This window comes from Gadus macrocephalus, chromosome 19 (genome assembly GCF_031168955.1).
Source record: "Gadus macrocephalus chromosome 19, ASM3116895v1".
NCBI classification, from domain to species: Eukaryota; Metazoa; Chordata; class Actinopteri; order Gadiformes; family Gadidae; genus Gadus; species Gadus macrocephalus.
In genome coordinates this window covers 4,946,489-4,968,766 of record NC_082400.1, presented here as the reverse complement: position 1 = coordinate 4,968,766, position 22,278 = coordinate 4,946,489, and the positions used below count along the sequence as shown (strand labels likewise).

Below are 22,278 nucleotides of genomic sequence, written 5' to 3'. Positions count from 1 at the left end.
TCTGCAGTCCATCTGTTTGTTTGAGTTTTGTGTGTAGTTCTGTCGCATTGTATGTGTTCATGTTTCATCTATAGATCACCCTTTAACAATGTCTCAAAACTAAATGTACACGTGTATACGTCATTTTATCTTGGACAAATAAGTAAAATAGCCAACCACTTTCTAGAGTCACTTGACTTATGCCAGTTATTGGTAAATAACATAAAATAGCATCTTTGAGTTTCAAAGATGCTATCGGTTTTAGTAAAGTACTCTTTCGCTAATTCTGAAACAGACTTATTGGTCATTGAAACATTTCTACTTGTGTTCTATAGAGAAAGTTGTTAAGACTGTCCGAGATTCTATGAATACAGTGTACGTTTTTTAACGTAACTCATCTCCTCATTTTACAATTCCTTCTCCATTCTACTTAATATTTTAAATTGAGTGTATGGATGTTAGAAATCATTGCGAAAGAACCTGAACCTCACATAATAAGCTTTAGACGAGCAATGTCCAATTGACCAAGCAATTGTTTTTATTGTGAAACAATTTGCCAGTAAAAATTTGAATTCTTGTGAGGTTAAGGATCTAGCTTCTTTACATTTCTTTTCTCTGTTACTTTACAAGTTTGTAATGTGCAATCCACCTGAATATTTGTCTGTGTAACATTCTAACTATGCCATCTCCCTCACCCGCCGACACCTTCCAGTCCGGTGGAAAGTAGTCGCTTTGGCTCCTCTGGGAACCTGAGCCAGGTGAGCTCCCAGCTCAGTGAGATGGGCCAGGAGAGCCCGGGAGGATCCGAGCAGGAGGAGTCCTTCCACTCCTATCACAGCAACGACCCTCGGCCCACTTCCTCCTCCGCCGGAGGACCGCCACCGGTCAATGGACTTCCCCACCCCACGAACGGCACCTCCCTGAGGGGGGAGGAGGCCTCCGTGAGGATCGCCGTCAAGGGAGTGGTTCAGGTCCAGAAGAACGACACTCCCGCTGAGAGACGCTTGGCTAGACTTCAACGGTATGGAAGCTCCTTCGCTCAGCATTCAAACATTGTTTCAATGTTTTGTAATGTGAACTTAAAATGGATGCAAGTTCATTCATTCATTCAGTCTCAGAAATTGTTTTAATTTCCAATTAAGCTTTTATGTACAAGGAATCTTTTTAGTTTGTTGTTGCAGAAATACAAGAAATTAAAATACAAAAAACATACAGGATATCTTACTATGTGTCCAACCGGTCATCCAATGTGCTTCCCACTTGATGAGGACCCAAGGAAGTGCAGTGTTGATTGTGAAGATGTTTTAGTGAGCCGTTCTTGAAATAGCTATAAACAGCAATATGAGCAAAAGGCCGATTTTGAACAGACACTGCAGTGTTAAAGGGGTAGTTCGGAATTTTGGACATAGGGCCTGATTCCCAAGTGAGCATTGGTATTCTATATCACTGGAGACAGTTTTCAACACATTTCATTCAGTCCTTCTAGTTGCAGAGTTCGCTCGTGCTAGGCTAGCGCACGTCAACGGGCAATGCTAGCCTGCTATTAAAAACAGTGTTACCCACTCCACAGTACACCCGAGGTAAATCAATTATAACGACAGACTATAAATTTAAATGTCTGTTTATAGAATAATGTTAGAAATAAAACCAACCTTGCATTGCATTGCATTTTGAGGGAATTGCTGGGTCTCAGCAGCAGTGTTATATTCCTGGTAGTAGGCTACGGCAGCGGCGGACTGATACCTAGGTTACCGGCTCTATTTTTTTTTTACCTGCCGCTGTCATTGCTACAAACGCGGAGTACAGTGAACGAAGGAATTCTATTAGCGTATTCAATTAACAATATATGGACACGTTTGGAGGAGTTAGCGATGCATCTGCTTTTGAAGACGATTATGAGGAATTTGTTGTATCCAACGAACCGTACATGTACGAGCCGGTGTTTTGATGTCCAAGCCAGCAGCAACAAGCCACAGTTGAGTCCTTTCTGGATCTCGCACTGGAAATTGGTGGAAACTTTGTGTGGTGCCCATTAGTAGCGTTTATTTCTACAATTTCTAAAAGCACACTGAACCACCATGTTGCCTAGTCGTTCAATTGCGCTTCTGTCCCACGCTTCTCTGTTTACGTTCTTCTGTCGTGATTCGGTTACAAACCTAACCAGCGCATAGTAAAATCCCGCTTCTGCTGAGAAAGTAGTCCCTCGATGATTCATGCGATGCAAGGTTAGTTTTATTTCTAACATTATTCTATCAACACAGACATTTAAATCTATAGTCTGGCGTTATAATCGATTTACCTCGGGTGTACTGTGGAGTGGGTAAGACTGTTTTTAATAGCAGGCTAGCATTGCCCGTTGCCGTGCGCTAGCCTAGCACGAGCGAACTCTGCAACTAGAAGGAATGAATGAAATGTGTTGAAAACTGTCTCCAGTGATATAGAATACCAATGCTCACTTGGGAATCAGGCCCTATGTCCAAAATTCCGAACTACCCCTTTAACGTGTACATATTCAAAAGATATATGCGACATACTGTAAATATCAAATCCAAAATACAATGTTGTTCTCCTAGTGTTAGGTGTGCGGGAAGTTCCCTGGAGTTCACAGGTTGATGAAGTGTTTCTTGGTCCTCAGTTTCCATGACGACGGGCCGCCATTACCCTTCACTCCCTCCAGGGTGCGCTGGTTGAAGGCCATCAATAAAGTGAGAGTACAACTCCGAGAGGTAGGCTATGATTATTGCTATTAGTCATTCACATTTCCACAGCTGATCTGAATGGATTTGCCCGACACTTTAAATGTTTTATCGCTGCATTCCTTCGGTACAAAACACATCGCATATCAGTTTGAGAACCAAACTTTAGTGGATGCTGTTGTTGTATTCTTGGTTTACAGCTGTAAATCTGTGTTCCCAACAAGCCATTTTACACATCGTCATTTTATACGGTAATTTGAGATATATTTAATTCAGAGATGCTTTAATTCATTTAGAGATGGTGCTTTAAAGCTCTGGAGTATATGGGTAACTTTTCAGGCAAGCATATCAAACAAACCGATTTAATGATTCAGTTGAAACATGTAAACACTGATTAGTGATCCCACTAACACTAACTGATGTATTGGTTGAGTTTCACCTCTGGGTCTTTTATTTTATTCTCTTCCTCTTTCTCTGTGTCTCTGGTCTCTCTCTGATTTAGAATTGTTCTAGTATGCATATTTTACCTCCTTCTCCAGGGGGGGATGTGTGGCCATATTGAACCTGATAGCGTTATGTTGTGTATTTTATGAGTATCAAGTGCCTCTGACTACATGTCAACGTACTCTCTGTAATGGGGAAGCTAGAATGTGAAACAATTCCAATTAAACACAAGTCACTTTGTGATTGGATTGGCCAATTGATCCTGTAATGGGAATTTGTTAAGTACTCAGGTTGAACCAATTGAAGCAATACATCTTATAGGGAGATGAATGGTCCTCACAAAAGGGACCTATTGTACACTATGTTCCATTTTCAAACATCCCTCGTTCTGTTCTTTGTTCAATGAGTTTGGCCATGGGCCCGGGGAGGGGCTGGGGCAGTGCAGTGTATTGGTTGGGCTGCTTGACTCCCAGCCCAAACGTACCAGGTTCAATCCCAAATGTCCGCCGCCTGGCTGTAGACACCCTTGGGCGGGCTTCCTGAGCACGACCTGCTCATTAAGCGCCGTGTCAATGCAGGTCACGCCGCCAAATTGCCTTTTCGACTCTACACTTTATTTAGTCATTCAGCAGGTGATTTCATCCAAAGTGAAGCGCGATAATGTAACACTCAGGCAGGCAGGCAGGGGTTGAGGACGCCTACTGCCCAGGCTGTGTCCTGGCACTTAATGTATGCCATTATTGTGTGTTATACTTGGTTATAGTACTTCGTTGTGTAGTGTCTTATCCTAGATATCTTTGTTACATACGGGGAATGGGTTAACCGAGCGATTGGCACTTGGTTCTATGAACATCCGTTACTGTACGACAGCGATATATTGTTTCACAATCCCCTGACAAATGTACTTATTGTAAGTCGCTTTGGATGAAAGCGTCTGCTAATTGCCAAAAATGTAAATGCAAACATATCACCAGTATAACCTGGCAACCTCCCACTGCTGCCTGAGAGGTGGTAGGTCTGAACATGTGTGAACCGTAGTGGCTCCTCACCCGTCACCAGGACACTGAGGTCTGGTGAGGCGTCCCGTACCCTGGCTGTTTATAAATCTTCTCTCTGGTGGGCCCCGTGGCGCTCCCCAGACAACAGTTTATTCCTCAGTCTGTTCCCATTACCCTGATTGGTTTGCAAGGACTGGTTGATACGGCGACGTAAGGGGCGTCTGAGCGCAGGCAGCGGAGGAGGGAGGCGGGAGGCGGGCAAGGTGAAAGCAGTCCGGATATTATTTATTGGAACATAGGGTAGCACTTAAGGAGCAGAGCTGGCTGTTGAGACCACTGTAATGAATTAGGACACGCCGTTAATCTGCCAGGCCGGTGTCATAGCGGCGGGATCAGAAATATGAGCAGTTTTAGCAGTTTGGAACGTGTGTGTGTGTGTGTGTCTCTGAGCAGTTTAGAAGTTTGATGTGTAGACTGTTTTCCCAGAATGCCTCTCTCTGCAGCCTTGTGAGGTGCGTAAATCCATCCTGCTGGGTAATGTATGTTGTATCACAGCAGGAGAGGGAGAGGGAGAGATAAAGAGAGGGAGAGAGGGAGAGAGTGAGGGAGAGATAGGGAGAGAGAGAGAGGGAGAGAGAGAGAGGGGGAGGGAGGGAGGGAGGGAGAGAGGGGGAGAGGGGGAGAGGGAGAGAGGGAGAGGGAGAGAGGGAGAGGGAGAGAGAGGGAGAGGGAGAGAGAGAGAGAGAGAGAGAGAGAGAGAGAGAGAGAGAGAGAGAGAGAGAGAGAGAGAGAGAGAGAGAGAGAGAGAGAGAGAGAGAGAGAGAGAGAGAGAGAGAGAGAGAGAGAGGGGGAGTCTGTCTACCGAGGGGCACGCCGTCCTCTAGCTCCAGCCTCCTCTCCCCCCAGCTCACGTACTGAAATGCCCAGTTTCAGATGCCACCTTAGAGATTGCGCTTCAACCACAGATTGCGTTGAAGTCAACTGTGGATATTTCTTTGCAATAATTTTTTTTCCACCACCTGATGGATTAAACAAACCTTCACGCAGTTCATTATTTTGTTCTTAGTTTAATTTGTTTTGTTTAGTTATCAACGCCAAGGTAAGGTATGCTGTTGTTTACACTCCATAACCTTTTACTCTAGACCTTTTCATTTTAAAAATTAATTAATTAATTAATTAATTGGACCAGTCTAAAATAATAACCAAATTAATTGTAAATGGACACATTAAGTAGTAGTGTAGCTGTTGAGATGGGTCAGGTTGCTTAACATTTGTCCACTCACTAGCTGCTCCTATTCTTGTCTGAGTAACTTGGGAAGTCTTTCCCCTCAAATAACCACAGCCTACATTGCCCTTCAGCTCTTAACCAAATATTCCATTAGTCTTTATGGAGCTGCTCGAATATCCTACACTTTGTATGCTGCGGAGTGTGTTCATGCAACTAGTGCGTTGTTAACTATGTAAAAATACCAGCCTTTGTAGCCGCGGTTGTCAGACTGTGTCTACGCTCTGTGTGGAGCTGTTGTTTAGCCGTTGTTTAGCTGTGTTGCTTGAGAAGCATAAGAAACTGGTCCTGCAATAGGTGGAGCGATGACAACCTCTGATGTCACCCTTTTCCCATCAGCCCGTCTGTAAAGCCGGCCGTAGCCTGAGCTGGGTTGTCAACCCCTCCTGATAAGTTCAACCCAAAAAAACAAGCAGTCAAGCTCCTGTCCTCTTCCCCTTGTGGACCTTTGAGATTAGTAACACGATAGGCATTGCGTGATCCTGCAATTGACAGGTGTTTCAGTGGGACTTTAATGAGAACCTAAATTATGAAGGATTTCTTCTCACCCTGCTCCTCATGAATGATGTGTTTTCCTAAATAGTTGATCTTAAACATGTGAGAGATTGGGATCACTGGTTGTTATTTAGACTTTGTTAGACTTTGTCTTAACAACAAGGAGGACACCATGAAGGTCTTCTGAACAAGGAATTTGAGTTTATACAATTTGAAAATTATTAAATACAATCTCTTTACGTCTCTAGGAAGATGTCTCTTGAGTTACAAAGTTATATTAATGCCACATTGTGTGCTGAGATGAGGTATTTGAGATAAATCATCACCCAAAGCATTGCAAAGCAGGGTAAAACTGAAAAAACTGAAACTTTATTAATAGAAAATACATAATGAATTCAATAAGTCTCGATATAGAACACTATGGAAAGAGCTTTGAGCGGCTGGATAAATGCAGTACATTATTATTAAGCTTGCAGTTAAGATGACACTTTATTGTTCACCGTTGAAAAACTGAAGATTATTATTAATTGATATACCAGCTCATGTCCGAGAGGGTTGAGCCATGGAACATCATGCATAACATCAAATTAAACGGTGTTCTTCTGAGAGAAGCTTGACGCGCGCACACACACACACACACACTCTAACACACATACACTCTAACACACACTCACACGCACCCACTCACAATCTAACACACACTCACAATCTAACACACACTCACAATTTAACACACAGACACACTAACACACAGTCAAAGTCACACACACTACACACAGGTTAGGCCAGCAGGAAGGATCCGCTCAGCTGGTGTGGGAGTAGAACTGTGACACGGCCTAGGAGGAGAGGAATGATCTGCCATCTAATTACCAAGCTGTCTTCCCCTTCTCCCCTAATTACAGAGCTACAGCCAGCTGCAGCGTGTCCTACGCGTGCACGCGGCTGCCTGCTGCTGCTGCTGTGCAACAGTTGGGCTCATATTTTTTTGCCCATTGTACTGTAAGCCAGTTCAGTGTGAATTCAATTAAAATCAATTTGTGAAATCAAACAAGGGAGGGGAGAAGAGGATCACATTTGAGATTCGTATTGTTCAATGTTGTACTCTAGTCTACCTTTAACTGAGCAGCTATTGTACTTATTTGCTTTTCATTCAATGTTTTTATGACTATGATGGCATCTGCTTACAGTGTGTGTGTCTAAGGCTTGTCCGTGCGCCAAGAGAGACGGATCTCAGGCCTGTTGGATCCCTTTCGGAATGCGGCATGTGCCAGGACATTTCACGCCGTTTCCTTAGCTGTCGGTCCATGGTTAGAGACGGGTTGACCCAGACCTCCTGACCTCTAAGGGATGTTCTCCAGAGCGCCTCTCGGTGGACAGGATGGGCATTTCACCGGCACCTCCCCCCGTCACCAGTCCCCCAAGAGGAAGGAGCTGCCCAAGCAGAGATCCCATAGCCCTAAGGTGGACCGGGACACTTGGGGGAAGCTGCAGTCCCTGGCGGAACCGGGGAGCCACGAGCCTCCTCGCCACCAGACTTCGCTCGAGATCAAACCAACCAATCAGACGTCGTTCACCTGTGGACCTCTAAAGAGAGACCCCTCGGCAGGGCTCCAGGGGTTCCCCAGCTGCCACGGTCACGCAGGGGGTCTTGGCCCACCCGTATTAGGGTTTCTTGAGCTGAGTCGAGGCGGTCCACTGAAGGCCCCTTGTACCGTTCACGTGGACCCCTCCACCCCCGATCCCCCGGACCTCACCCCGTCGGGGGAAACCAGCAGCTCTGACTGCCAAGATGGCATCGGAGTGGTGGAGGACAACATACCCAGGAATGAAGAAGAAGACGAGGAGGAGGGAGATGATGAAGGAGAAGGTGAAGGCTCCGACAACATAGTACGCCACATCCTGAAGGAACTGAGAGGCATCAACAAAATCCAGGAGGAAATCTCGGACCTGAGGGACTATCTGACATCGGTGCGGGGGTCGGTGGACGAGGTGTCCTGCTGTGTGGACGCCGTGCTCAGCGAGATAGGGGAGCTGTACTCGGGCGGCGCAGCTGAACCGGAGCCCAAACCCCTTCTCTCCAAGACGGCGAGAGTCAGAAGAGGCAGCCTCGGCAGACAGAACGCCATCGAAACCCCCCAATGCACCGCCATCAGTCCCCTCTTGAACCGCTGTGAGTGGGGCAAAGAAGCCGGACTCGTACCCACCCACAGATCTCCTAAACAGTTGAGAGAAAGCCTGAGCCCTCGTAGGGCAAAGCGACCGGAGCCCAATGACTCGGGTCACAGCCCAAGGAATCAACCTTCTGTTCCCGGGGCGGCCGACCTGTGTTGCCTGGAGCATCATTGTGGCCACCACTACCTGAGCAACAGCTCCCTGTCCTCGTGCCACAGCTCCGTCTGTCAACAAAGGAGCGACCGATTCCAGCCAGCCGCCGATCGACTCTACGACGGCTGGGACTCTGTTGTCAGGAAACAAAGTGTGCGGCGTGGCGAAGGGGCGTGGAACGAGGAGGACATGTTTTCGTGCACTAACAGCGGGGACTGCTCGGAGATGTGGGACAGATGGACGACAGAGACCCAGAACAGCAATGCTGGTCAATCGTCCCACAGCAGCTCAGAGCATCCTTCGCTGTTGTTCGGCCAACATTACAACTCCCCCACCGGCTCCTCTGTTTACCTGGGCTGGAGGCCCCAGGGCGAAGACACCAACCTGGAGTGCGACTGTGCAGCCAACTGCCTGGTCTCGCGGAGCTCCGGGTACCACACCATGGGCGCGTTCGCGGATGACCGGAGCCTCGGCGCCTTCAGGAGCCTGAGCTGTTCGACCCTGCTGCTCACGGACTGCGACGAGAGCTACCTGGAGAGGGACTCGCCCCGGGGCACCTGCCACTCCTCGGCCCGCACCCTGGCTCGTTCTGCCGAGAGCCTGGACAGGGAGTGGACCTATGACTGCTTCGTGCCCAGGGACAGTGGTGTCCCCGTTGAGCAGAAGTCGGGCGGCCAGCGCTCTTTAGACGGTCTGGAGAACGCGACGGAGACCCTCGCCGCTGCTAGCTTCGACATCATGACTTTGAGCAAGGCAGTGCTCACGTTCAAGTCGGCTTTCAAAGGAGCTTTCAAAAAGATGGACGGAACCGACTCAGAATTTGACATCGATGTCACTGGGTTTGTGCCTGAGGCAGCTCCCTCTCCAGGGAGTGCATCCCCTGAACTCCATGGGGTTGATGTGTTCCCATCCCAGAATGCAAAGGGAAAGAGTAATCCACCCCAGAACCCTACTGAGCAAGACGCTCCAGCAAGGGAATTTGGCGAGCTGTCCGATTATTTGCACTGTGGTCAAACAATTGAGAATTCAAGAAGTTCTCCTCAAAAATCCCCCAATGAAGCGACTCTCCCCGCCGGTCCCCTAATCCAGCGTCACTCCATCGAGCTCTCGCAGAGTACAGCAGAGGTCCCGACCTGTGACGGGGACGGAGAGGCGTCTGTCAAGGATCCCACCCTGGACACAAGCTCAAACGACAAGGATGGAAGCCTTGTGGTGGGACCAGCAGTATCTCAGGGGCTGGGTCGGAGTGGGTCAGGTTTGATCCCCATAGAGGAAGACTGTGCCATGGACGAGAAGGAGCACAAAAGGCCCGAGGATGTTGGCCATAGAGAACGCATCGCCAACTTCCAGCGTATTCTAAAGGAAAAGAGGCAGACCCAAAGACTTTCCCGGTGTTATACTGGGTCGCATGGCTCACATGGCTCACAGGGGTCCCAAGGGTCCTATTCTCTGGAGGATTTTAACCAAGGTACCAACCTACAGAGATTTCCCTTACGTCACAGTAGTTACGTTCATTCAACTTAGTCGCAATGTGTAAAGTCGCAATTTCACCTGGCTTGTTAAATAATAAATATCTGTAGTCAATGCTGATAATCACATCCTAAAATTATATATTCTACAAATAGAGAAAACTGGTTGTGCCTCTTTGTTTACAAGAATCTTACTATAGACATCCCTAACCCCCTCTCATTCACGCCCCTAAGCCAGCCAAGCCAGGCTAGTTCATGTCACAGCGTTGCACAGCCAGTCAGATTGGACAGAACACTGTTATAGGCCTTTCAAACACAAACTCAGGAGTTGCCCTTTCAAACATGCAACACACAACCAGAGATAAGACGTATCAGACGTGTTCACACATATCAGAGATAGTTTGTAAACTTGATGTTGGGTGGCCCCTGGGTGGATTGTGTAGGAAGCGGGAGTGCCGCAAAAGTATGCAGTGGAGGACGCAGTATTCAGTTGACAGCATATCAAAGCTGTTGGTTGAGGCTACCAACTCCCTGGTACTGCCTCTTTTGCGGTGATATCAATACTGCATATATTTAGGGGTATCCACAATTTCAACGTAAGAGTAGAAAGGAGAAAGGCGTTTGAATGTTAAATACAGGACAGAAGAGAAAAGTATGAAGCAGCCACACTCCTTACTCACGGTTTCGAACCCGTCGTATGATAGTAACGCCATCAACACGTCAGCATCACGTACACTCGCTTGTCATGAATTGAGACTAGGGGGCCGGAAAGAGGCCGTCTGTGTGGAAGGCATTTTATTGAGGGGGGGATTTATGCCAGAAGTCTCCCGCCTACTCACTGGGAGGGGCTTTATCTTACAAATTGCAACTTTAAAATATATTTGATAGTGACACAAATTGATTTTAGTTTTTTAACATTAATTCCTTTTGTGTTTACATTTTCTGCAATGATAAAATCCATGATTTATATTTGTATTTTCCTTCGCAGAGTTTAGCAGAGAAGATGACCAGGTTAATGACTAATAAATATACTCACTTTTTATGCGTCTTCATGTATTCTTCATCCCATCGCGGCTCATCCTATGGTTCCCATATGGTCCAGCTCAGCATCAAGCATGATTATGTATTTATTTTTCCTTTTCATTTGTACGTACCAATCACTTCCTCATCTGTAACTTTGATCATTTATATCCTGCTTGTAATGCCATAGACGGATATATGTAATACGTCTTCTTTCATTTTTTAATGGTCTGTTATCATCAGTTGCTATAGCTTTGTTTGAGTTGACTTAGTGAAATAAAGTTGTGTTTGTGTTGTCATTAATCATGATGTACAGGTAATTTTGTTTCATAGCCTACAATTACACTTGCATGCACCCTGACACCCAAGGTGTGGAACTCAACCAAAGTCGACAAACAAATCCTATTCACTTTCAATACCACGCACATGAGGTTTTTTTTCCGCGATTAAAAAAAAACATACCAACATACCAATTAATTTGTCCATTTTGGACAAATGAATTGTGAGTCATCCTAAACATTCTAAATGCTAATATTCTATATTCTAGCATTCTAAATTCTCATATAAATTCTAACATTTTGATCTTGTAGGTCAGCCATGAAGAGTCTACTGCCAGACAGGCTTGGGCCAAACCAGGGTAAGTCTATTATTATTAATTAATAATAAGTATTGAAGTTGAACCAGAATGTCTAAACTTTTGGAGTGTGTATCCCCAGTGGAGGAACGGGTCTCTACGGTATTGACAGCATGCCAGACCTTCGCAAGAAGAAGCCCATTCCCTTGGTCAGCGACGTGGTGCGTAACACCCGTGTGTGTGTCTGTGTGTATGTGTGTTGTGTGTTTGTTGTGAGCTTGAACCTTCTTAGAGGGTACATCTAGGATGAGAATGTTACAAAAACAACGACAACAAAAATGGCACTAAATATGAAAATCCAAGTGCTAACGTTTCTCTTCCTCCTCTCCTAAACCCAATACTATTCCCCCCACAACTCTCTTGAATGCGTTCATACTCCTTGGTCAGGCCATGGTAAGTGAATAGAACACACCCCCGTTCCCAAACCCCCTTTCTGCTCCAGAAACAATATCAAGTAGGACGAATCGGGTCAAACGCATCAACTCCTCTTTGTACACCCCTACAAACAGCAAAGTGCTCCTCCGTAACATAAACACAGAGTGCTTCCATTATTTCAGGAAATCTCTCGGGTTAATGAAGTTCCTGCTTGGTATTCCCCTTAATGAAGATGATACCGTTAGAACGGTAGCTCCCTCCCTCCCCCCCCCCCCCCTGCTCTCTGGTCACCTGGTGAGCTGTTTGTAGGGGTTGTTTTGCCAAACTAACCCGGGTGAGTACTAACCCTCAGTCTGTAGCTAGCACTTCCCTCACTCCGTTCTTTCTCACTAACGGGTCTCGGCATAACCTCCCCTTCCGTTATGTTGAGTTTTTATTCTTCCTAATGATAGTCAGCAGGTGCTTCCTCTTCTGTTAACAACCACCCTGCTACCCCAAATCCCACCACTAATACCCTTAAAGGCACCCAGTGCAACTTTATGTAAACATTCAATGAAAAATAAACATTCAATTTCTAGTCATTTTTACACATAGTAAGTTTCAATAACTCCATACCATTACATATCGACATTCAAGGAGCAAAGATGAGACGTCGTTGTGTGGTGAGAACTGATAGAAAATCGTAAACAACAACAATCGCCGGTGGGGAGAAGCCATTTTTCCATTGACTGGAAGCCTGCTTTATTTATTGTAGGTTACAAAAAATAAAGAAAATGGCGGCATTGTTGTTGTTATCGATTTTGTATCAGTTCTCACCACACAACGACGTCTCATCTTTGCTGCTTAAATGTCGGTATGTAATGGTATGGAGTTATTGAAACTTACTACGTGTAAAAAAGACTAGAAATTGAATGTTTATTTTTAAGCCTCGAAAGTTGCACTGGGTGCCTTTAAGATACCCTGCCCGTTAAGTTTTCTTTTAAATTCTTAATTCTCTGTGGATGACTCTGGGGATACGTTGGGGTGTTGTTCTCGGGTTGTGCGTGTGTGATGTCGGTGATTGACTTGTGGTACTGCGGCTGCCCCCGGCTCTCTCCGTGGTTCAGTCCCTGGTCCAGGCTCGGAAGGCGGGGATCGCGTCCTCCATGTCGGCCCGGTCCTCCATCAAGGACGAGGAGTTGGTACGTACAAGCTGCTCAGAGCAAGGGCTTTGTCCCGCACGGCTTACCTTTAGGATTCATTCATTCAGGAGATTTATCATGAAATGACGCAAGCATGTGTTCACATCCCATCTGCCTTCTTCAGTTTGTTCTAAATTCTACAAGAAATTACGAAAGTTTGGTTGATGTGATGCGTACTAAGATTTCTATTTGAAGATGGCGAGAGATTCTGCAGATGAAACTGAGCTATGTTGTTCGTCCCCCATTTAAAGAGTCTGGATTAAATAATTGTATCTGTGAATTAAACTCTTGGGGTTAAAGCAAAAGTTGTATTAAAACTAGTAGGAAATTTGTGAAAGACAATTTGTATATATATATAATAAATAATATGGCAACATGTTGGACAAATAAAGCTTTTGAACTTTGAACTTTGAAAGCAAAAGCAGTATTCACAAAGACCTCAATCAACTAATTATTGAAAACTGATTGAAAAAATGATTTTGAAAATTGTGAGGTTTTAAACAAAAAGTGACCCTTTGCGTGCACCTCCACGTCTCCCCCCCCCCCCCCTGCAGAAGACCCACGTGTACAAGAAGAGCCTGCAGGCCCTCATCTACCCCATCTCCTGCACCACGCCGCACAACTTCGAGGTGTGGACGGCCACCACGCCCACCTACTGCTACGACTGCGAGGGCCTGCTGTGGGGCATCGCGCGCCAGGGCATGCGCTGCTCCGAGTGCGGGGTCAAGTGCCACGAGAAGTGCCAGGAGTTGCTCAACGCCGACTGCCTCCAGCGTGAGTCACACCGCCATGATGGCTGGATCCGATCCCTCTGGTGTTCCTCTGAGCAGGGCGGTCTAATGGGGACGGTGTTTGTCGGTTCCTTGGTTCGAACCCCAAGAACTGCAGTGTCTAGCGGAATCTTTTGTGTGTAGGACGGTAGTAGCTCGGGAGGTAGAGCGGGTTGACCCTATAACTGGAAGGTTGCTAGTTCGATCCCCAGCTCCTCCTACCTCCTAGAGTGTCGAGGTGTCCCTGAACAAGACACCTCACCCTGACTGCTCCCGACGAGCTAGATGTCGCCCTGCATGGTTGACTCCACCCTTAGTGTGTGAATGTGTGTATAAATGGTTTTAAGTCGCTTTGGACTAAAGTGTCTGCTAAATGCCTTAAATGTAATTGTCAATGTGTGTTAAAGTGTATTTTTGTATATTATGTCTCTGAGTCTTTACTAGTCTTGTATGTTGTATGTGGATGTGTTGTGTATGTATGTTTAGTCTTATGCTGTGTGTGTGTGTGTGTGTGTGTGTGTGTGTGTGTGTGTGTGTGTGTGTGTGTGTGTGTGTGTGTGTGTGTGTGTGTGTGTGTGTGTGTGTGTGTGTGTGTGTGTGTGTGTGTGTTGTGGGTATCCATCTGTATATTTTATGTGTGCTTACGACGTGTGTGTGAATGTGTTCCAGGCGCGGCTGAGAAGAGCTCGAAGCACGGCGCCGGCGACCGCACCCAGAACATCATCATGGCCATGAAGGACCGCATGAAGATCAGGGAGAGGAACAAGCCCGAGGTGTTCGACGTCATCAGGGATGTGTTCGGCGTCAACAAGTCCCTCCACGGCCAGCAGATGAAGACCATCAAACAGAGCGTCCTGGACGGCACCTCCAAGTGGTCCGCCAAGATCACCATCACTGGTAAACACGGCACCAACTCCCCTTAAGAAGTACTGGTTGCACCCTAAGAACTAGTCAGACAGCCAACATCAAAATCTTTGGAAACGACTACATTAACACCCCCTTGAGAACCACCAGTTAGCCTCTTTAGAACAACAGGTTAGCCTCTGATGAACTAGAGTCAGACAGCCAAGATCACCATCACTGCTAAGAACTACACAACACACCCTTAAGAACTACGGATTGATGCCCCTAAAGACTACTTTAGAGCCTTAATTACTGTACTCAAACACTCAGGATCACCCTCAGAGGCATCCCTCAAAAAGAGCTGTGAGTCAGCCTCACAGGTCCCCTGCATGCCTATAATCAGTTAGTAAGTCAGTCAGTCAGTCAGTCACTCAAGAGCAGTCTCTTCTCGACACTATATATTCTGTGTTAAGTTGAGCCCTCCCCTTTGTGTATATTTGACCCTCTAATGTTGTGTTTGTAGTTGTTTGTGCCCAGGGTCTCCAGGCCAAGGATAAGACGGGCTCCAGCGACCCCTACGTCACGGTCCAGGTGGGCAAGACCAAGAAGAGGACCAAGACCATCTACGGGAACCTCAACCCGGTCTGGGAAGAGAAGAACCACTTGTGAGTCCAGCCGCTCCAACACACACTCATGAATCCTCCATAACCTTACCTCACTTATAAACAACCTCACTTACAAACAACCAGAATCAGAGTTACTTTTATTACATCTTATTTTACACAAGAGTAAGATTCTCAGGCTTGGTTCCTCAACATTCACATTGAAGCAAAAATACTACGTAAATAAACTAAAAATATGTAAAAATAAGTAAAAAAAAAAAATGAAGCAGCATCAATAGATAGAGTAAAAAGTATATAATATCATCTTGATTAAGCTACTTTTTACCATTTAGTAAGTTAGCTGATGTTTTTAGCAAATGCACTATCCGGTGAATCTAGCTAATTCATGAACATTGTCATGAGTACAGGATAGGAGGAATAATAAGATGATTGTGGTCATTAAGGAGCAGGTAGGGGTTGGAGGGAATGCTGCACTGGGATCTCTACAGGTCGACTGAGAGCATTGGGGGATTGAACCCCAAACCTTTAAGCTGGATTTCAAACCCCCTAAGCTTGTCTTGACTACCCTGCAGGCTTTTGCCTTTCTTACATTTTCTCTTCCAACCTCATGTGATGTATCATTCATTTCACTCATTCTTTGGGAACCGATAGGTCCCACAGCACTTGGGCTTTGTTCAGTTGCTCCTCTGAGTTTGATTGTGTGTTGATGGTGCTCAGACTCCACTCTGGAAAAGAGCGTCTGAAACAAAAGACAGAATGGTAACTATAGATGTACTTCTGCCGTGTCCATCCAGCGAGTGCCACAACTCCTCAGACCGGATCAAAGTGCGTGTGTGGGACGAGGACGATGACATCAAGTCCCGCGTGAAGCAGCGTCTGAAGAGGGAGTCTGATGACTTCCTGGGCCAGAGCATCATCGAGGTCCGGACCCTCAGCGGAGAGATGGACGTCTGGTACAACCTGGGTCAGTGTCACTCTGCTTCAATACGTCCATTACTGTTCACATCTGGCTGTCAATAGATAAATACAGGGAGCCCCGGTGGTTCATTGGGCAGAGCGCGTACCATTCGACCCGGGTTCGATTCCTTCCCGCGGTCCTTTGCTGCATGTCCTCCCCCCTATCTCCCATACCTTCCTGTCTATCTCACTATCATAAAGCATCAAAAATGATTTAATAAATCAATGAATGAATGTGACCTTATGAAACTGAAGTCCCTGAAATAAATGAAAGTAGCCATTTTTCTAATTCATCCTTTTTAAAATATTAACATATTTATTTTATTTTGCGGCAAACTTTTGACTCGTTTATTTATATTTATATTTATTTATACATCTATGGCCTCATTTTATTTTTCAAAGCCATATTTAGTCATTTATCAGTGCAATGTGTAGCGGTGTGCTGGTAGCAGACCGGGCCCTCGGAGCTCCACTCAGCGTCTCCTCCACCACGCCGGCGGGCTGGTTTAGGAGACGCTGTCTAGCTCTCCGACCCGCCCGGCTGCAGACCTGGCCTGGGAGCGCCACATCAGGAAACACGGTCTCACACCCTGCCACTGCCCGTGGGCACATCACTTGGAGCTCCAACTCGGAGTTCCCATTGTAAAATCGGGGAAACCTACAGCATGCTGAATAAATAACACGGCCACTAACAGATATGCACCCACAGGCACACCTACAAATACACACACGTACAAATATGCACACACAGGCACAAATACAAATATACACATGTAAAAATAGGAACACATACAAATGCAAAAATATGCACCTGCACACATACAAATCAAACAAATATAAAAAATAAATAAACACGCACACGCATAGAAACCCACATACACACATGCACACCACATACACACATGCATATATTTCAATAATGGGTACATAATTCCCATTATGTACATAATTCCCGTTATGCACCACTAGACTTTAAGGACATTTGCGCTTGTTTTCCATGATCACAACCATTTTCGATCATTCCTTTTACAGTTTGTTCCTATGCCCTTTTTACTCTCACCAATGCGGCATTTCCAGCGGGTCTGTCGTTCCGTCACAGAGACACGTTTCATGTCCGCGTCAAACCCTCTCCTTCTGTTCGCTCTGACCTCCCGTCTCTCTTTGTCTCTTTGTTGCGTCCTCCCTTGTTCCATGCCTTCATTCTTTGTCTTCCTCCCTAATGGGTGGGCTATGCTGTGGTAGGCTGAAATAAAAATAGCTCCCCGGCCCTCATAACTAGCTGTTATTGGGATATAAATATAATAAATGTAATGTAAATGCAAATGGTAAGAGGTTAAGTGAAAGACAGCTGGAGCTCAAATTGTGCGGCGGGATATCATTGTCCCTTTGAGCAGGGGTGCATGTAATGGGTGCTAAAGTGACACAAACAAAGATTTCTTCAAAAGAAGTTGGGACAGCTTTTTTTATCAACAGCCCTATTTGTGAATTGGAAAACTTTTGGTTGACATGACGGACGTATAATCCTCGGTAAGCAGCGACGGTCAATCAGCGAGTTTGGAGGGAGTTGTTTTTTACTCTTTAGTTCTCTCTTTTGTCTTTTGGTTTTTAAGTGTGTCAATACAAATATTTGAACATTTATTTTACGGGCCAACCCGTGTTTGCGGCAGTTGTACCTTAACGTCCTAGAATACAATTTGCATTATTATTTATTATATAATTGGATTATTCTAATATTTCGTGATGTATGAGTGTGTGTCGAGGAGTGTGTGACTGTGAGTGGACAGTGTGCGCGGTTACTGTGCCGCTTTGGTGTGATTGAGTGTGTGTTGTCGAGTGGCCAATCATCGTGGCTTGCCTTTTAATTACGCCGCTGAGATTGTCCACCATGGCAACGCAGTCTCTTAACAGAACCTCACTGTGCGGAATATTAATGTTTTCAAATCCAATTAAGATTTTCTTTTTCAATCACGTAAATATGAAGGATGGTGTTTAACCTTACTCTTTGAATTAAAAATGAAAATATTATCGCAGGTTTCAGATTATTGAAGTGTTATTCTAATGGGAAGTTCTTTGAAATTACAACACAGAATAAATTAGTGATGTTTGTTTTGTTTGTCGACGGGTGCTTTTGTTTCAAGGAAAGACATGAAGTGGTGGTAGTTATGGATTAGACGGTATAAACCATGGCAATGGTGGACGTTGCCATTTCATTCCCCCCTGTGCTGTATGTGTTTATGGCCGGGCTTTCTTTGTCCAATTTTTGATCCATTCTTTTGGAAAGGATCAAATTGGGTTCAAACAAAAAGTCTGTCGGACTATAAAATAACGACTTAATCTACGCTCCACTCTGCTGACGATTCTCTTCCAAGAGTCCTTTGGCTAGCAACCCTCCGCGGTCCAAACCAAGATGGCTGCTCAACCCAAACTCCCACCACCCCCCTGCCCCCCAACCGCTGTGATTAGCTAGAGGCAGCTCTCCGGCGGTAAACGCATTGCTCCAGCAACATGTACAAATTACCGCTAATAACCAGGCTGTCAGGGGAAATGGTAGGGGAGGGTGCAACACACTCACATACACGCGTATAACCAGCTCCAATGGCTGTTCCCAGCCACACACACACACACACACACACACACACACACACACACACACACACACACACACACACACACACACACACACACACACTCCTCTGCACCAATCTTCATGGGGGTAAGTGGGTGGTGCTGGTGAAGGGGGTGGTAAAGCTGTGGTTCTATTTGCGGATCCTCTAACAATGTTCACACTGGGGGGGGGGGGGGGAACTGCTGTCTAAATGCTCTGGAATTAGAACTCCACGTCGACACTCTGATGTACCTGAAACTTCTTGAATGGCCTCAAGGCCTTTACGCAAGCAGGAGGAGTCGGGCTCTGTGGATATAAACTACGAGCGTTTATTATTTAACCCTGCAAGTGCTGGGATGGAATCATAAATACATTTCCAAGTGTGTATATTGAAGTCTGTGTGTGTGCATGTACGTGCACGTGCTTGCATGCTGTTAAACTCCAATAATTGTTCTTATACAACCTGTTTAGTCCATTTACTTATAGATCTTCAGAGCATAACAGCGGCAAAAACACGGCACATGCCAAGTACCGTAACCATAACTGTGTGCTTCCTAGTAACAGGTAAATGGCTGCCGTAAATAATAGAATAGAGGCGCAAAAGAAATGTAACAGTGTGTGTGCACGCGTGCGTTATTGTGTGTGTGTGTGTGCTTGTGTGCGCCCTAACCCTGTGTCTCCGTGTGTCCTCTCCCAGAGAAGAGAACGGACAAGTCGGCGGTGTCGGGCGCCATCCGCCTGCAGATCAGTGTGGAGATCAAAGGGGAGGAGAAGGTGGCTCCGTACCACGTCCAGTACACCTGTCTGCACGAGGTACTTAAAGAAATATAGACGGTCGTAAGATAAGGGGCTAAGATGGTACCGCTAGGATAGGGACTTGGCGCAAGAGCTCTTGCAGTCCTTGCCTTAATTATGAACGTGTTTCTTTGGGCGTCGTGGCTGACACCTTTTCCTTTGTATGTACCATGCATGAGGTTCCAGACACATTTCCTATGCACCAGTTGCCAATGGCAATGAAGGAACCTTGACCTAGCATGTCTATAGCGACGCAGTGATCGCTTGTCCAAGGCTTCATGACAATGTGCGGGAGGCGAAGGTGAGACGTGTATCGTCTTCTGATGACAGGCACGGCCCACCTCTCTGAGTCCGAGGGTCTCGTACGGCAGTAGCTCAGGAGGTAGAGCGGGTTGACTGGTAACCGGAAGGTTGCTAGTTCGATCCCCGGCTCCTCCTAGCTGAGTGTCGAGGTGTCCCTTAGCAAGACGGCCTCACCCTGACTGCTCCTGACGAGCCGGCTGTCGCCGTACGTCGCTGACACCACCGTCGGTGTGTGAATGTGTGCTTGAATTGGTGAATGTTAGGCAATATTGTAAAGCACTTTGAGTGGCCACTGGTTAGAAAAGCGCTGTTTAAATTCAGTCCATTTACCATTTACCATTTAAGCCTTCTGCCTTGTTCTCGCGTTAACCGCATTAAGTTATTGTGTGAGGGGTGTGGGGGGTTCCAGTCGTAGTTTCAATTTTATTTGAAAGGGACCATGTGAAATTGAAACATATACGTAACAACTTGATGCATCGCACCAATTAGCTTAAGGCTAATTTACATCTGCAGTCCCTGATGTAAAGTTACCCTGGCTCGCCTCCCCCACAGAACCTGTTCCACCACTACACGGACGTGCTGGGCCAGGGGGTGGTCCGCATCCCCGAGGCCCGTGGGGACGACTCCTGGAGGGTGTACTTTGAGGAGGTGGCCCAGGAGATCGTGGATGAGTTTGCCATGCGCTACGGGATCGAGTCCATCTACCAGGCCATGACGTACGTAGCGAGGGGGGGGGGGGGGGGGTCCCTGGTTCTATGGGGGTCTGTCGTTCTGTCTCATAAGTGTGTGAGGCGAGGTTCTCTCTCTGCCAAGTCCCTGTGTATCTCAGGCTCTCCCCTCTCTCTCTTTCTCTCTCGTTCTCTTTCACTCTCGCTCACTCTCTTTCTCTCTCGTTCTCTTTCTCTCTCTATCTCTTGTTCTTTCTTTCTCTTTCTCTCTCATTCTCTTTCTCTTTCTATCTCTTGTTCTTTCTTTCTCTTTCTCTCTCATTCTCTTTCTCTTTCTATCTCTTGTTCTTTCTTTCTCTTTCTCTCTCGTTCTCTTTCTCGTGTTCTTTCTTTCTCTTTCTCTCTCTCCTGTCTCTGTCTCTGTCTCGCACACTGTGTGCGTCTCTGTCCCCCTCCTCTCCCCCTCTGACGTAGTAGTAACAAATAATTTCATTAACTTTAACCCAATTTATGGTTCTGTGATGTCCGTCCTTTACTCTGGTGCCATCTGTTAGTCTAAACAAGGATAGCAACGCTGGCTCTGTCCCTTGTTCCCATGTCCTGTGAGGCCACACTGTGAGACAAACGTCGTGGCTGCGGGAGGCTTCAGACTCTAAGTGTAGCGCCCTCTGCTGGTCCATTTCAGGCACTTTGCGTGTCTGTCATCCAAGTACATGTGTCCGGGCGTCCCCGCGGTGATGAGCACCCTGCTGGCCAACATCAACGCCTTCTACGCCCACACCACCGCCTCCACCAGCGTCACCGCCTCCGACCGCTTTGCCGCCTCCAACTTCGGGGTCGGTGCTCACACACACACACACACACACACACACACACACACACACACACACACACACACACACACACACACACACACACACACACACACACACACACACACACACACACACACCATACACACACACACACACACACACACACACACACCATACACAGACTCATTCACTCTAACTTTGGGGTCGGTACGCACGCATGCACTCACATGCTTACTCGCTCACTGGATCACTCATTCACTCTCTCACTCACTCACTCACTCACTCACTCACTCTTATCCTTCTCTTCTGCCTCACAGAAAGAACGGTTTGTCAAACTCCTGGACCAGCTCCACAACTCTCTGAGAATAGACCTCTCCACGTACCGGGTAAGAACTAGTTCTAACTAGAACTAATTAGGCACAACAATCACAAGATAGGGATAACTGCCACATCGGGTCATCTTAACCACTGTGTGTTTATTATCATGACTGAACGGCAACCACTTTTTCAAAAGGTACTTTACATTAATATAAAAGAAACATTTTCAATATCGTTACTTATTAAGATGTTATCCAAGAGTTAAGAGTTAATCAATCAATAAAAGAGCTCAGCCAAACCAGTGATGATTATGTTGTTTTGTGCAGAACCACTTCCCGGCCAGCAGTAAGGACCGCCTCCAGGACCTCAAGTCCACCGTGGATCTCCTCACCAGCATCACCTTCTTCAGGATGAAGGTATGCTCCTCCTCCTCCTCTTCCTCCTCCTTCTCCTCCTCCTCCCCCCTTATGGATGGACAGTTTGCATATGGATATGTTTGTTACCTTTTTATGTATAATGGGGTAAAATATTCTTAAAATAATGTGGTATTGTATTTAAAATAACTGCCTTATGCAGTTAATCCAATCAAAATATTATTATTCTAATAGTGTTCTACAGTCTTAAATTCATCATACATTTTATCAAATAGATCCACCAGCTTTAGCATTGTTTTTGTTGAT

The 22,278-nt window shown here is 46.2% G+C and overlaps 1 protein-coding gene across 7 annotated transcripts in view; it reads left to right on the top strand.

The window, feature by feature from the left end:
• Positions 1-22,278, top strand: part of LOC132447561 (protein unc-13 homolog B-like) — an 85,732-nt gene that overhangs the window by 45,594 nt on the left and 17,860 nt on the right. For 4 of the 7 annotated variants that reach the window (XM_060038392.1, XM_060038391.1, XM_060038396.1 and 1 more), the window contains 14 exons: positions 692-1,000; positions 2,615-2,705; positions 11,302-11,348; positions 11,428-11,506; positions 12,827-12,901; positions 13,456-13,675; positions 14,341-14,568; positions 15,038-15,179; positions 15,932-16,101; positions 19,397-19,512; positions 20,350-20,513; positions 21,151-21,301; positions 21,598-21,666; positions 21,925-22,014. In XM_060038392.1, coding sequence (XP_059894375.1) covers positions 692-1,000; positions 2,615-2,705; positions 11,302-11,348; positions 11,428-11,506; positions 12,827-12,901; positions 13,456-13,675; positions 14,341-14,568; positions 15,038-15,179; positions 15,932-16,101; positions 19,397-19,512; positions 20,350-20,513; positions 21,151-21,301; positions 21,598-21,666; positions 21,925-22,014 — 1,951 coding nt within the window. Of the gene's footprint in view, positions 1-691; positions 1,001-2,614; positions 2,706-4,784; positions 5,217-5,294; positions 9,691-10,679; positions 10,703-11,301; positions 11,349-11,427; positions 11,507-12,826; positions 12,902-13,455; positions 13,676-14,340; positions 14,569-15,037; positions 15,180-15,931; positions 16,102-19,396; positions 19,513-20,349; positions 20,514-21,150; positions 21,302-21,597; positions 21,667-21,924; positions 22,015-22,278 lie in introns of those variants that run through there. The other 3 variants (XM_060038394.1, XM_060038393.1, XM_060038397.1) reach the window with 3 other exon arrangements.